Consider the following 14,821-nt stretch of genomic DNA (forward strand, 5'->3'; position numbering starts at 1 on the left):
AGTCCTTCCAAAGAATATTCAGGGTTGATTTCCTCTAAGATTGACTGGTTTGATCTCCTTGCTGTCCAAGGGACTCTCAAGAGTCTTCTTCAGCACCACAGTTCAAAAGCATCACTTCTTCGGCACTCAGCCTTCTTTATGGTCCAACTCTTTACATCCATACATGACTACCGGAAAAACCATAGCTTGGACCATACAGACTGTTGGCAAAGTGGTGTCACTTTTTAATACACTGTCTGGGTTTGTCATATCTTTTCTTTCAAGGAGCAAGCATCTTTTAATTTCACAGCTACAGTCACCGTCTGCAGTGATTTTGGAGCCCAAGAAAATAAAGTGTGTCACTGTTTCCACTTTTTCTCCATCTATTTGCCATGAAGTAATGGGACCAGATGCCGTGATCTTAGTTTTTGAATGCTGAGTTTCAAGCCAGCTTTTTCACTCTCCTCTTTCACCCTCATCAAGAGGCTCTTTAGTGCCTCTTTGCTTTCTGCCATAAGGGTTGTGTCATCTGCATATCTGAGGTTCTTGATATTTCTCCTAGCAATCTTGATTCCAGCTTGTGCTTCATCCAGCCTGGCATTTCACATGATGTACTCTGCATATAATAGCTGTTTAATGGATATGGGGTTTCCTTTTGGGGGTGATGAAAATGTTTTGGTACTAGACAGAGGTGGTGGTTGTATAGCATTGCAAGCGTACTAAATGCTGCTGGATTGTTCAATTCAAAATGGTTAATTTTCTGTTATGTGGATTTCATCTCAGTTTAAAAAAACTACCAAAAAACGGCTTTCACAAATTTTGTTGCTTTGATTGTTAATAGTAATACATATTTGGTAGATACCAGTATTTCAGGATATTATTCTTGAGAACCATTGACTGCAACCATCTGCTAGAATTACTGACTACCAGGATTATAACCTCTCTCCTTTGCTGTGGGCAGGACCCCTAGGCCAGAGATTTCTAACTTCCATGCCTTCAGAGGTCCAACTTGTTAGAACAGATGCTTGAGGTCATCTGGGTGTAAGGCCGCAGACAGTCATGGAGATTAGGTGGAGCTGGGCTGGACGGGCACTGTCTAAAGGCATTCCAGTTTACACAAACTGCCCTGGGCTGCCTCTTGCCTGTTTGCGTCTTTTGACTATCCCTCTTAAGCCATCCAGAGACTAATATATTTAGAAAATCACCTTCAGTAGGCCATCCCATTTCTAAAAGTCAGTCTCCTGTCATAGCATCTAAACTTCTCTGCCTTCCTGTTCCAGCATAGGCTCTGAGAAAGCTCAGCTGGACTCAGAAGCACTGTGAAACCATAACGCTCCTCCCACTGCACCCCGTCCCAGCCACCTGTCCAATCCTGTCACCCCATTGGATCTGTAAGGGGAAGGGCTCTCCCAGAGTCTTCGATTTACAGGTGGCTCAGAGAAATGCTCGGTGACCAGTTACTGCCACTGGGGCGGGCATGGTGTCTTCTCTGGTGCCGCTTCCCCAGCAGTCTGAGTGCTTATTAGTCTGTTATCTCTCTACCCGCAGAGAAGGGGAGAGAGGCACAGAAGAATCTGGGAAGATTTTTGTGATTAGATGAGATATAGACAGTTGTTTGTTTTAACCTCCCAAGCATTTCAAGGCTGGGACCCATTCAGGATGCTGGAAGCTTGGAGTGGGGCGGGGGTGTGTCAGGGGTCAGGGGAGCAGGGGAGAGGGTATGGAGGAAAGAAACTTAGTCCATTAGATCCAGGGAGTGGCTGGAGCTGTTTTCTTTTGTGCTTCTATCCCTATAGCTGCTTGTCATCCCTCTTTGGGGCTTCCCTGGTAGCTCAGTGGTAAGGAATGCACCTGCCAAGCGGGAGACGTGGGTTTGATCCCTGGGTCAGGAAGATCCCCTGGAGAAAAAATGGCAACCCACTCCAGCATTCTTGCCTGGGAAATTACATGGACAGAGGAACCTGGTGGGCTATGGTCCATGGGGTTGCAGAGAGTTGGACAAGATTTGGCAACTAAACAACAACAATCTCTCTTTACTGCTGATTTTCTGGGACGCACACAGAACATAGAAAACTTTGATGTACATCTTTCATTGTGTAACAATTTAGTGGACGTGTGCTGGGCACGGTTTAGGGGGCAGGAAAAAAAATACAGTTGTATGACTTGAGGGATTGACATAGAAAACTTTGACCCACATCCTTTCATTGTGTAACAATTTAGTGGACGTGTGCTGGGTGCGGTTTAGGGGGCAGGAAAAGAAAAGTACAGTTGTATGACTTGAGGGATTGACTTCAGCTAAAACCCACCCTCTTCTCCTGCTCTTCGCATTTAGACTTGAACGCCAGAATCTTCCCTCCTTCTCTGAAATCCTGTGCACAGAGCTCTGAACTCTAGGTGGTTCAGCATCTGGGCCTCAGAGGGGTGCTAACCCAGGGGCCCTGGGAACTGCTCCAGCTGTGGAAATGGAGGCTCGGCTTCCTCACATCCCAGGAGCTCAAATTTAGGGGGAAATCTCTGCCCAAAAGATATGCTTTCATAAGACTTTAAATAAAGTCATTTGCAGAGGCTCAGGGAAACTGTTCAGACACTGTCTGAAAACCTTAGAAGTCCAAAAAGCACCTCCACTCTTGATGGTGAAAGCCCAGGAGTGCCCTGGAAGAGACAGGGAGCCCGGGGAGCTTCTCCTCAGGAGAGTCAGCTGTGACCCCCTGCTCTTCTGTCCTGGGGTGTGATGGGGCCCTACGGTGTCACGGTAACAGAGGAGGCTCTTGAGTCAGGCTGCCGGGGTTTCACTCCTGTCCTTATTAGTTGAGTGACCTTGGAAAATTTATTTAGTGGCACTGCAGTTTCCTCATCTTTAGAGTAGCCATGGCGATAGTATCTACCTCATAAGGTTGTTGTGAGGGTTGAAGATCATGCCTGCAATATAACTAGAATGGATGCATCCGAGGTGTTTAAGGATGGTGGCTCCACCATCCACCCATGGTAGCCGCACGACGGAGCCTGCAGGAGGGGCCCAGAGGAAGGCAGGAGGGCTGTGTATTGCGTGGTTTCCTGTCCTTAATGCAGACTCTCTGGTCTCTTCTATATTCCTTTCCTTGTCCAGTACTGATCCTCCAGAAGGTGGAGAATGGAGACCTGAGCAACAAGGTTCTGAAGATCACTGATTTCGGCCTGGCTCGGGAATGGCATCGAACCACCAAGATGAGCGCGGCCGGGACGTATGCCTGGATGGCCCCTGAAGTCATTCGTGCCTCCATGTTTTCCAAAGGCAGCGACGTGTGGAGGTAAGGTCCAGAGGTGAACAGTCAGCCTTCCCCATGTGTATTTCCACTGCACAGATGCCTCGGGACTTGGAGAATTGGTGTAGAATCCCAGGCACCCCCAAGAAGGTCTGGGTGACCTCTTCAGAGCAATTTCTACTAAATTCCACACTGCTCAATGACAATTTCTAATGCCTCATCAACCAGAAGTCCCTCCAGTGCTGTGGCTGGCACCAGTTCTATGTAGGCTCCTTTGTGTTGGTGACTGATCCCTCAGAAAGACCAGGAGATTCTAGGGCAGTGTGTACTGACCTACAGGATGGTGGGGGACCCAGTCACTCCTGGAGACCTTCCCCACGGTCACCCTGGCTTCCTTAGCATCAGTGGCTGTTACTGATGCACTTGTTCTCACTGTAAGCTCTTCAGCTGATGAGTATTGTTTGCGCTGTCTCTTTTTTCCGGGTGGGCTGGAAATTATCCTTTCCAGTTATCCAGTTAAGCTTTTAGTTAAGGATCTGTCTTATCCATTGAGCATTGATAAAGAAATGGGAAGATGGGTCTCAAGCATGTGCCCAGAACTGCAGAGTCAAAGATTAGACCAACCATCCCTCTAGTTAATGTCAGCCCAAAAGGTCACAAAGACACGGAGCTAAAAATCTTGTTCCCACTAATGGGAGGATGAGCATCTGCAGAGTCTAAGCATCATTATGGCTGTGAGACAGTAGCATCACCTTGGTATACAAAAGAAAAGACTTTAGATCATCTTTAGATCTGTAAGTCCTTTAAAGGACTTATAGATCATCATTATATTTTGTCTATGAAGTTGTTGCTTCTCACTGTGTTGTAAAGTGAGCTTGTATGTGTGTGTATTTTAAATAACAGCTTTTTTTAAAATATAAATTTATTTATTTTAACTGGAGGTTAATTACTTTACAATATTGTATTGGTTTTGCCATACATCAACATGAATCCACCACAGGTATACACGTGTTCCCCATCCTGAACCCCCCTCCCTCCACCCCTCTGGGTTGTCCCAGTGCACCAGCCCCAAGCATCCAGTATCATGCATCGAACCTGGACTGGTGATTTGTTTCCTATGTGATATTATACATGTTTCAATGCCATTCTCCCAAATTTTATTGAAATATTATTCACATACCATAAGGTGTATCTTTTAAAATATATTTAAGTCAATTGTTTTTTTGGGTGAATTTACATTGTTTTACACTAATCATCATTATTAGTTTCCGAAAGCTGCTTTAACAAATTACCAAAAACCTGATGGCTTAAAACAGTAGAAATTTTTAGTCTAGAGGCCAGAAGTCTGAAATTGGTGTCAGTCGAATCGTACTCTCTCCAGAGACTATAGGGCAGATTCTGTTCCAAATAAGGATTCTAGGTATTAGGACTTGGATGTACCTTTTCAGGGCCACCATTCAACCCATGACAAGCAGAATATTTTTCATCACTCAAAAAAGCCCTCAATACCTATTAGCAGTCATTCCCCACTATCTCCTATCCCTACCCTTACTCTCTGGAAACCACTAATTCACTTTCTGTTTCGATGGATTTGCCTGTTTTGGACATTTCGTATAAATGGAATCACATGGTAAGGGGTCTTCTGTGTCTGACTTCCTTCATTTGCATGTTTTCAGGATTCATGTATGTTGTAGCATGTGTCAGAACTTCGTTTTTTTTATGGTTGAATAATATCCCATTGTATGGCTATACCACAATTTGTTTATTCCTTCATTAGTTGGACTTTTTGGTGGTTTCACTTTTTGTCTAATGTAAATAATGCTGCTACAGACATTTGTGTGAACATATGTTTTCAGTTCTCTTGGGTACATACCTAAGAGAGAAATTTTCTGAGTCGTATGGTAATTCTTTATTTAACTTTTTTGGAAAGTGCCAAACAATTTTTTTGTTTACCATGGCTTACCGTTAGCAACACACGAGTGTTCCAATTTCTCTATATCATCTCGACACTGGTTCTTTTTTTATTGCAGCCATTTTAGTGGATGTAAAGTGGTATCTCGTTGTGGTTTTAATTTGTATTCCCTAATTAATGATCTTGAGCATCTTTTCATGTGCTTATTGGTCATTTGTATATCTTCTCTGAATAAATGTGTTCAAATCCTTTACCAGTTTTAAAATTGAGGTATATTGAGTCCTTCCATTTTTATGTTGAAAGAGTTCTTTATATATTCTACATACAAGAACCTTATCGGGTACATGGTTTGCAAATATTTTCTCCCATTCTGTGCATTTTCTTTTCACTTTCTTGATGTTATCCTTTGAAACACAAGCATTTTTAAAGTTTGGTGTCCAGTTTATCAGCTGCTTTTCGATTGGTTGTGCTTTTCGGTGTCCTGTCCAAGAAACCAAGTCATAAAGTTTTATACCTTTGTTTTCTTCTAAGAGTTTTATAATTTTAGCTCTTAACGTATAGGTCTTTGTTCCATTTTGACTTAACTTCTGTATGTGGTGTGAGGTGGGGGTATAATTTCATTATTTTTCTTGTGGCTATCTAGTTGTCCCAGCACCACTTGTTGACAGGACTGTTTTTTTCTTATTAAATTGTCTTGACATCTGTGTTGAAAAGCAGTTCACCACAATGTAAGAGTTCATTTCTGGACTCTCACTTCTACTCCATTGATCTATGTGTCTACCATTATGCCAATGTCACCTGGTTTTTAAGTACTATGGCTTTGTAGTAAGTTTTGAAATTAGGAAGTGTGAGTCTTCCAATTTTCTTCTTTTTCAAGATTATTTTGGCTATTTGGATCTCTTCAATTTCCACATGAATTTTAGGATCTTTCTGTCCATTTCTGAAAAGTAGGCAGCTAGAATTTTGTAAGGATTGTGTTAAATCTTTAGACCACCTTGGGGAGTATTGCCTTCTAAGTAATACTAAGTCTTCCAATCCATGAATATGGGATATCTTTCTATTTATTTAGACCTTCTTTAATTTCTTTCAATGATGCTTTACAGCTTCTGAATATTGAATCTTATTTCCATGCACATTAATTACAGGGTGAAGTAGCTATTGTGAAGAAAAGAATATTTGACCAGATCTCATTAGGTTAAGCTATATCCTGATATTCAACTGTTTTTGACCTACAAAAACAGCAATTTCATACACTTCAACTTAACACTTTCATTGCTTGACTGTTGGCTAATTAGATTAGTTGACGTATTAAGCTAATTGGCTGTTACAAAGAGACCTACCAATGAAAGAAATGTGTTTCTTTTTCAAGGAGTAGTCCAGCCTGTCCAAACTGGTGGGACAGCTGTGCCCCTTGAGATTGTTTAGGAACTCAGATTCTTTCAGGATCCCTCAGCATGTTGTTCTCATCCGAACAGTTACATCTGAGTGACAGTTACTTCTGCAGAAGTATTGTATTTATAGCCCACAGAAAAGGAGAAAGAGAGCTTATCCAGGGGAAGCAGCTTGTCTTTAATTTGAAGATGACTTCAAAAGTAGGTATTCTTATTTCCACTTTACAGATGAGATAACTGAGGCTTAGATGATTGAACTCAGTTGCCTGGGTTCACCCAGGTGGTAGAGGTAAAGCTGTGATTTGAACTAGATATGTGTCTCTTGAAAATCTGTGCTTGCAGCCACTTCACCATCTGTGTACTCTTAATCCTGCACTTTGGGCCCCCTCTTCCAGGGGGATTGGCCCATGGCCCATGATGCCTGAGACCTAGTAGGATGTCCCAAGAGGGCCAAAGCATGTCTAGGAACTCAGGACAAAGCTGGTTTCCAAACTCACTTATAATGCATTACTCCTTCAAGAAATGTTTATTTAAAAATTACTTACTCTGTGTTATGACCAAGCAAGTGTGCTCGCTTCCTGCTGCATAATGGAAAGACCTAACACCAAGACTTTTGCAGAGAGAAAAAGTTTCTATTGTAGGGCAGCCAAGCAGGAAGCAGTGCTCAGATCTGTCTCCCTAATTGATTGATCCAATACTTTGGCCACCTGAGGTGAAGAGGCACGTCATTGGAAAAGACCTTGATGCTATAGGAAAGATGGAGGGCAGGAGGAAAAGGGGATGACAGAAGATGTGATGGTTGGATGGCATCACCAACTCAATGGACATCAATCTGAGCAAACTCCAGGAGATGGTAAAGGACAGGGAAGCCTGGTGTACTGCAGTCCATGGGGTCACAAAGAGTAGGACAGGACTTAGTGACTAAACAACAACAAATCAATCAGCTGTTGGGTGAGATATTTATGTGGAAGTAGGGAATAAGAGGGGAAGGGACTGGGAAATGATTGGTGGAAAGTGATTTTGAGTTTCTGGAGTTCTCTGCACAGTCTTGACTGCTCTTCATGCCTGTGCAAATTCAGGGGGCTTCCCTACATTACGTGAGGTGGATTTTCAGCTTGTAATGTGTGAAGTTCATTATCTAAGTTCACTACTGGTTGTCCTAGTCCCTCAATGTGCCTTGAAGGAGGCTCTCAGCAGGTTGTTTTCTGTATCTGTGGTTTCCCTGGTTTTCTGCAAAACAAGCTTGATATCCTCCAGGTATCATTTTATTCCTATCTCGTTTCTACCTTATGGGCCTTGAGTGCGAGAGGTAATGGTACGGTTTCAGTGTCAGATGCTGGGCTGAGCCTGAGTCCAGCCACCTTCCCTTGCGCTCTCCTACCTTGCCTTCACTCTGCTGAACTCATCCAGGGCCTTGGGCCTCTGCAGTTGCCAGGTGCCCAGGGCCAGCAGAGTGTGTCTCACTGTTCTTCAAGGATAGTTCTCTGGACCTCTTCCAGGCTGTGATGGGGCGTAGGATGAGAATGGCCCAGACTCCCTCAAGAAGACATTCTTACCCTCTGATTGTGCTGTGCAGGGAGGGCAGTGGTGATAATCGGAGGGCATCCTCCCATGGTGACTCCTTGCCTGTGGTGTGTAGGATGAGGTGGGGGCATTTTGTTAATTATTTTAAGTTTTTTAAATGACAGAAGGAAAACATGTTCACTGCAGAAAAAAAAATTAGAAAATATGGATAAACAAAAGAGAAAAAGAAAGAAAAGAAGAAAATCACCCACAGTGTACTTCTAAAGATAATCTATGATGACATTTTGGTGTATTTATTCCTGTTCTCATGATCACCCACCCGTCCCTTAAAATGGGATCATTTCTGTTTTGTGAGCTAACTTTTTGAATGTAATGCAGCATGAACATATTGCCATTTTTTTTTGTATTTATCCTTTTTTACATGAATGCTCATGCTTTTTGTAAAAAAATGGTTTTGTGTATTTTTTATGATTCTTGCTCTTTGGTTTTTTCTAATATTTATTTTTAAGTAACTTATTTATTTGGCTGTGCCAGGTCTTAGTTGTCATACACGGGATCTTTGGTTTGGGGCATGTGGGATCTATGTGGAATCTTTAGTTGCAGCATGCGGGATCTAGTTCCCTAGCCAGGGATTGAACCTGGGTCGCCTGCATTTGGAGCACGGGGTCTTAGCCACTGGACCACCAGGGAAGTCCCCATATTGCCATGTTAATAAGTATTTATTATGTCAATAAATATATTAATGTGTATATTTGTAAATAAATTAGTAAATATGTTGTCATTTTGAATGAGGGTCTGGTTAACAATAAGAAGAGCAATTGTATGCTACCTCCCAGTTTGCAAAGTGCATTCACGTATGGTAGCTCAGTTGTCTTTGCCAAGATTATTGAACGGTCAGTGTGGTTCCTGCAACGTGGGGTCCCAGCTGATGACCAAGTGCAGGAGCCCATTCAAGGGAACACCGTCTCCTTTTAGAGAGTGGACCCCTGAGCTGACAGTCTTAAAGTCCATGCAGGTTAATAAGAAAAACAGCCCTGGCCCAGGACAGGTGCAGAATTGCTGACCTTCGGTTCGGAAGGTGTTCACTCTCAGCCTTTCCTTCACCCCTTCCCCACATCCAGCATTACCAGTGGAAAGGATTACTGCACCTCTGAAGGTGGTTAATGATTGACACAGGGTGCATTCCCGAGGGTTTGAGGTTGGGCTCTGAGGACTCTTGGGAAATTGCTGGCAGCCCTGTGAGAGCTGGCAGTTCTCTCAGCGGAAGGGATGCTGAAGCAGAGTTCTAGCTAGCTGGTACCGGGAGGCCACTTGTAAATGGTCTTGAACAGACTTCTTGACCTTCTCTTATCCCTGGGAGGGCAAGAAAATAGGCTAAACCCAAGGTAAATCATGTGTACCTCTCCCCAGGGGCTCAGATCCACTTAATGGGTGTTTCTTCAGTCCCCCTTTTGGACTCTAGTCCTGCCAAAGGAATACCAAACCTTCATTTATATCACCCACTTTCTGTTATAAAAATACAGAGGAACATTGGCAGAGGAACACTTTGGTTAATTCATCCCCAGAAGGGCTCCTTCCCTGAATGCTAGTGCCCCTCCAGACGCTTTCTCATTTCAGGCCCTTTCCGTGGAGAAGCACGCAGCATTTTCCAGCAATAGGTGGCAGTTTCAGGATGCAGGGTAGTTATTGTTATTTGTTCCTTGCAACTCTTCTGTGAGGTGTTGGGATTGCCAGTTCTGTTACACAGTTGAGGAAACAGGTTTGGAGAGGTGAACTTGCTTTCTCAAGGTCACACGGCTGTAAGTGGTAAAGCAGGCATTTGACTTAAGTCTAAGTCTTTCTTGAGCAGCACTTCTCCCACTTTTCCTCATTGTGGAGCCCTTCAGATGGAGTGGAAAGCCCATGAACAAAGGACCAAGACAGGTGAGAGCAGAGCTGCCCTTGTGGAAGCTGGAGGGGAGGGTCCGTGGCTCCTCCCGCTTCCAGGTGGCCTGAGACATCACCCTGGAGTAGAACTCAGTGTAAAAACCAGAGCAGGCGGGACTCGAGGACACAGACAGGATACGTTTGGATCTTTGGATACGTTTGGATCTTTGAAAACACCCTGTTTTTGCAGGTTGTTAGGGTTGGGATATCGATTGTCTTTGGCTATATGGAAGAAAGGGGTTTGGGGAACATTGAGTTTTCATTCCTCAGGCTAGGAGTAGGCAGTAGTGCCAGGAACACACACGGGAATGACTCTAGCATGGAATCTAGGTAGCAGTGCCTAGAACTTGTAGGGGTCCCTGGGTGGGTGCTGCCCAGTGTGGCTGCTGTCTGGATAAGTCACCTGAGAGGTTTGGCCGGAAGTGCCCTGGTGCAGTTCCTGATATTTGGGGCTGACTCTGCAGCACCTGGTGCAGCCTGCGGGACAGTCTGGCTGTGCCCTTGCTCCTACATCCACGCATCAGCTCATTCACTATGTGAGGGTGTAGGCGTACCGGAGCCTGGGCAAGACCCTGAGAATGCGAGGGTTACGAACAAGTTGTCCCTGCCCTTTAGGAGACCACAGGCTGGTAAACAAACAACTGAAGGGCTGAGTAACACGTCGGGGTGTCAGGGAAGGCTTCCTGAAGCGTCCAATTGTTCCCATCAGTCTCAGACTAAAATCCAACTTCCTGTCAGGACAAGACAAGACCTGTAACTACCAGTCTACTAGGCTATTTTTTCCCCCCTGTCAAAATACATGAAAAAAATGTATAGTATCTGGAGGGCTCACTGGGAGAAAGCCATCGTCCAAGGAGACTGGCCAGTCCACTCTGAGGGTCCCTCTGAAGAGACCCCTGGGATGCCCTGGCACAGAAGTTGCTTTCCTTTGGAGCCATGCCAGGCCACTTGGAGCCCTTTGACGGCAAGTCCACACCCTTTTTTATGCTGATCCCTGGCCTCTCTACCTCCCTTAGCAAAGTTTTGCTCAGGGTTTAGCTGCCCCCTGCCTCTGTCCTGGTCTGATGTAGGTGACCTTCCTTTGCGCCCTCATAGTATTTCTGTTGTGACGTCTCTCTTTGTATTCTAAGCAGTGTTTTTTTCTGTTCCTTTCTCTGATTTCTTTGTGGATAAGATCTGTGTATTTTTATCCTATATCCTAGTGCTTGGCATTGAGTTTGATGCATAGTAGATGTTTAAAATGAATGAATAAATGGTGGTGCATTTGAATCAGATCTTGAAAGATAATTAGCAGAGTTTATCAAGCAGAAAAATGGTAGAAGGGCAGTCTAGGGAGAAAGAATTGAGAATTGGTCCAGACCCACTATGACTTACTCTATATACGCCCTTAATAGACGAGGCTAAAACTTAACTTTTCTCATCTGAAAAATGATAATATTTATCTTGCAGGTTTGTTGTAGGGATTCAAGATGACACTTGTAAATGTCTTAGCATGCTGTATGTACAAGGTACCATGGTCAAATAGTTACTGGGTTTATTATTCTTTTTAAAATTAATATGTCTTCTTGTTGGTCGATGAGTATTACCAATGAGTATTACCAAAAAATTGAGGTTTGTGTTGCAAATATAAGGAAAGACCCTCTTCAACTGCTCATGGCCTCGTGGTTTCTGTTCCTGAGTTATTCCTGGAAGGATTAAACACTACATGAGTTTGTCTGGTTGTGATTGTGAATTCATAGGATAATTATTCCACTAAACTCTATATTCCTGGTTCTCTAACTCCAAGGACAAATGAAAAGAAATTCTTCATGTGCACTTAGAAGGTAGGGAGGGAACTTGAAGCCTGCCCCGCTCCACCACTGCAGTCCGCCCTTGTGAAACTTGCCCCTTTGAATTAGGCAGAGTTCACTGTTATGGATGCACTCGCGCTGGTCACGGGCAAGAATCTACTCAGCCTAATGGGCACTGAAAGAAATCTTTCGCAGGAACAAAATCTGTTTATTTCTGGTGGTCATCTCTCTGCTTTTCTAAAGCTAAACAAACAATGTATCTGTTGCCATATAATCCAGCAGTCCCACTTCTGGGCATCAGATCAGATCAGATCAAATCAGTCGCTCAGTTGCGTCCGACTCTTTGCGACCCCATGAATCGCAGCACGCCAGGCCTCCCTGTCCATCACCAACTCCCGGAGTTCACTCAGACTCACGTCCATTGAGTCAGTGATGCCACCCAGCCATCTCATCCTCTGTCGTCCCCTTCTCCTCCTGCCCCCAATCCCTCCCAGCATCAGAGTCTTTTCCAATGAGTCAACTCTTCGCATGTGGTGACTTTCCTTCCAAAGAAATCATTCCTTCCAAAGAACACCCAGGGCTGATCTCCTTCAGAATGGATTGGTTGGATCTCCTTGCAGTCCAAGGGACTCTCAAGAGTCTTCTCCAACACCACAGTTCAAAAGCATGAATTCTTCGGCGCTCAGCCTTCTTCACAGTCCAACTCTCACATCCATACATGACCACAGGAAAGACCATAGCCTTGACTAGATGAACCTTTGTTGGCAAAGTAATGTCTCTGCTTTTGAATATGCTTCTGGGCATATACCCAGACAAAACTGTAATTTGAAAAGATACATGCACCCCTATGTTCTAAGCAGCACTGTTTACAATAGCCATGGAAACAACCCATATGCCCATCAAGAGATGATTGGTTTAAGAAGATGTGTGTGGTATACGTATTCAATGGACTATTACCTGGCCATTAAAAGGAATGAAGTAGTGCCATTTGCAGCAACATGGATGGACCTGGAGATTATCACACTAAGTGAAGTAAGTCAGAGAGAGAAAGACAAATACTATATATGTCACTTATACGTGGAGTCTAAAATATGACACAAATGAACATATCTACGAAATGAAAACAGACTCACAGATGTAGAAAACAGATTTGTAGTTGCCAAAGGGGAGGCGAGTTTTGGATTAGCGTTGCAAGCCATTGTATATAGGATGGATAAACAACAAGGTCGTACTCTATGGGCTTTCCAGGTGGCTCAGTATTATAGAATCGGCTTGCCAGTGCAAGAGACATGGGTTCGATCCCTGGGTTGGGAAGATTCCCCTGGAGAGGAAATGGCAACCCACTCCAGTATTCTTGCCTGGAAAATCCCATGGACAGAGGAGCCTGGTGGGCTGCAGTCCATGAGGTCAAGTTGGACATGACCTGGTAACTGAGCACACACAGGCATGGTATAGCACAGGAAAATATATTCAATATCCTGTGATAAACCATAGTGGAAACCAAATGAAAAAGTATACATGTGGGGGGTGTGTGTGTGTATATTATTAAAAAGCAAATACTTTGCCAACAAAGGTCCGTCTAGTCAGAGCTATGGTTTTTCCAGTGGTCATGTATGGATGTGAGAGTTGGACTATAAAGAAAGCTGAGCGCCGAAGAATTGATGCTTTTGAACTGTGGTGTTGGAGAAGACTCTTGAGAGTTCCTTGGACTGCAAGGAGATCCAACCAGTCCATCCTAAAGGAGATCAGCCCTTGGTGTTCACTGGAAGGACTGATGTTGAAGCTGAAACTCCAATCCTTTGGCCACCTGATGGGAAGAGGTGACTCATTTGAAAAGACCCTGATGCTGGGAAAGATTGAGGGCAGGCAGAGAAGGGGACGACAGAGGATGAGACGGTTGGATGGCATCACCGACTCAATGGAGATGAGTTTGAGTAAACTCCGGGGGTTGGTGATGGACAGGGAGGCCTGTCGTGCTGCAGTCCATGGGGTCACAAAGAGCTGGACACGACTGAGCGACTGAATGGAACTGAATCACTTTGCTATAGAGTAGGAATTAAATACAACATTGTAAATCAACTATACTTACATACAATTTAAAAGAAAATAATATATCTGGTGATTAAAGCTAAAGTTTTCTTAAAGCAGAAAAAAATATATTCCTGGGAGCCTTCCTCTTCATCCAGTTTATTACATTCACAATAGCAACCACAGAATAGCTGTGGCCCTTGAGCAATGATTTAAACAATAGAGCATTCATTTCATGATAGCCTTGTCCAACTGCTCATGTCATTCGCACTTCACAGATGAGGAATTTGAAGAATAAGACTTTGAAACCGAGTATGGTTGACTCCAGAGTTTTTGCTTATAGCCAGTAGGGCTTTTTGCTTATAGCCAGTAGGGCTTGGCCTCCCTTTTATATTACGGCAGTATGTCTGTTCTGTTAGTCTCCCTACATGTTAGAGAAGATGTGGGATGCTCGTCAAAGCCTCATGAGCTATTTCAGTGAAGTTACAGCTGTGGTTCATTGTGTGACTTCTGTCTTCTTCCTCTCCCTAGCTATGGGGTGCTGCTTTGGGAGCTCCTGACTGGTGAGGTGCCCTTCCGGGGAATCGATGGCTTAGCAGTTGCTTATGGAGTGGCCATGAACAAGCTTGCCCTTCCCATTCCTTCTACATGCCCGGAACCTTTTGCCAAACTCATGGAAGGTGAGTGACCCCTGGCTGGAACAAAACTGGAGACTGTTTGACCTTTCTGTCCGCATGGGTAGACTGTGGCCAGTTCTGCATGACCAGTAACTGGAAGAGGAGGTGAAGTAGGAGTCACTCCAGGAGGAATCCTAAAGACGGTTACAAGAGTTAGCTCAAGAGGATATCAGCACCCTGCTGCACTGGCGTCACCCACGTCCCTTCTGTCCACCTAGTGACCGTAGAGCTTAACTTAGAAACTAAAGGCTGCTATGCAGTGCTTCAGTATATTAGTTAATGCAAAATAAGAAGAATAGTAGCTTTTATTTCAAGACCTCAGTGTCTTATGTGTAGAAATGAAGAAGATCTA

General features: G+C 44.0%; 1 protein-coding gene across 5 annotated transcripts in view; it reads left to right on the top strand.

The window, feature by feature from the left end:
- MAP3K9 (mitogen-activated protein kinase kinase kinase 9) overlaps positions 1–14,821 on the top strand; it is an 86,763-nt gene that overhangs the window by 45,327 nt on the left and 26,615 nt on the right. For all 5 annotated transcript variants that reach the window (XM_086319983.1, XM_086319988.1, XM_086319984.1 and 2 more), the window contains 2 exons: positions 3,086–3,266; positions 14,324–14,472. In XM_086319983.1, the coding sequence (XP_086176109.1) occupies positions 3,086–3,266; positions 14,324–14,472 (330 nt within the window). The remainder of the gene's footprint in view (positions 1–3,085; positions 3,267–14,323; positions 14,473–14,821) is intronic.

The sequence above is a fragment of the Bos grunniens genome, chromosome 10 (assembly GCF_055505025.1).
Source record: "Bos grunniens cultivar Pamir isolate PY7600 chromosome 10, Bosgru_T2T1.0, whole genome shotgun sequence".
Lineage (NCBI taxonomy): Eukaryota > Metazoa > Chordata > Mammalia > Artiodactyla > Bovidae > Bos > Bos grunniens.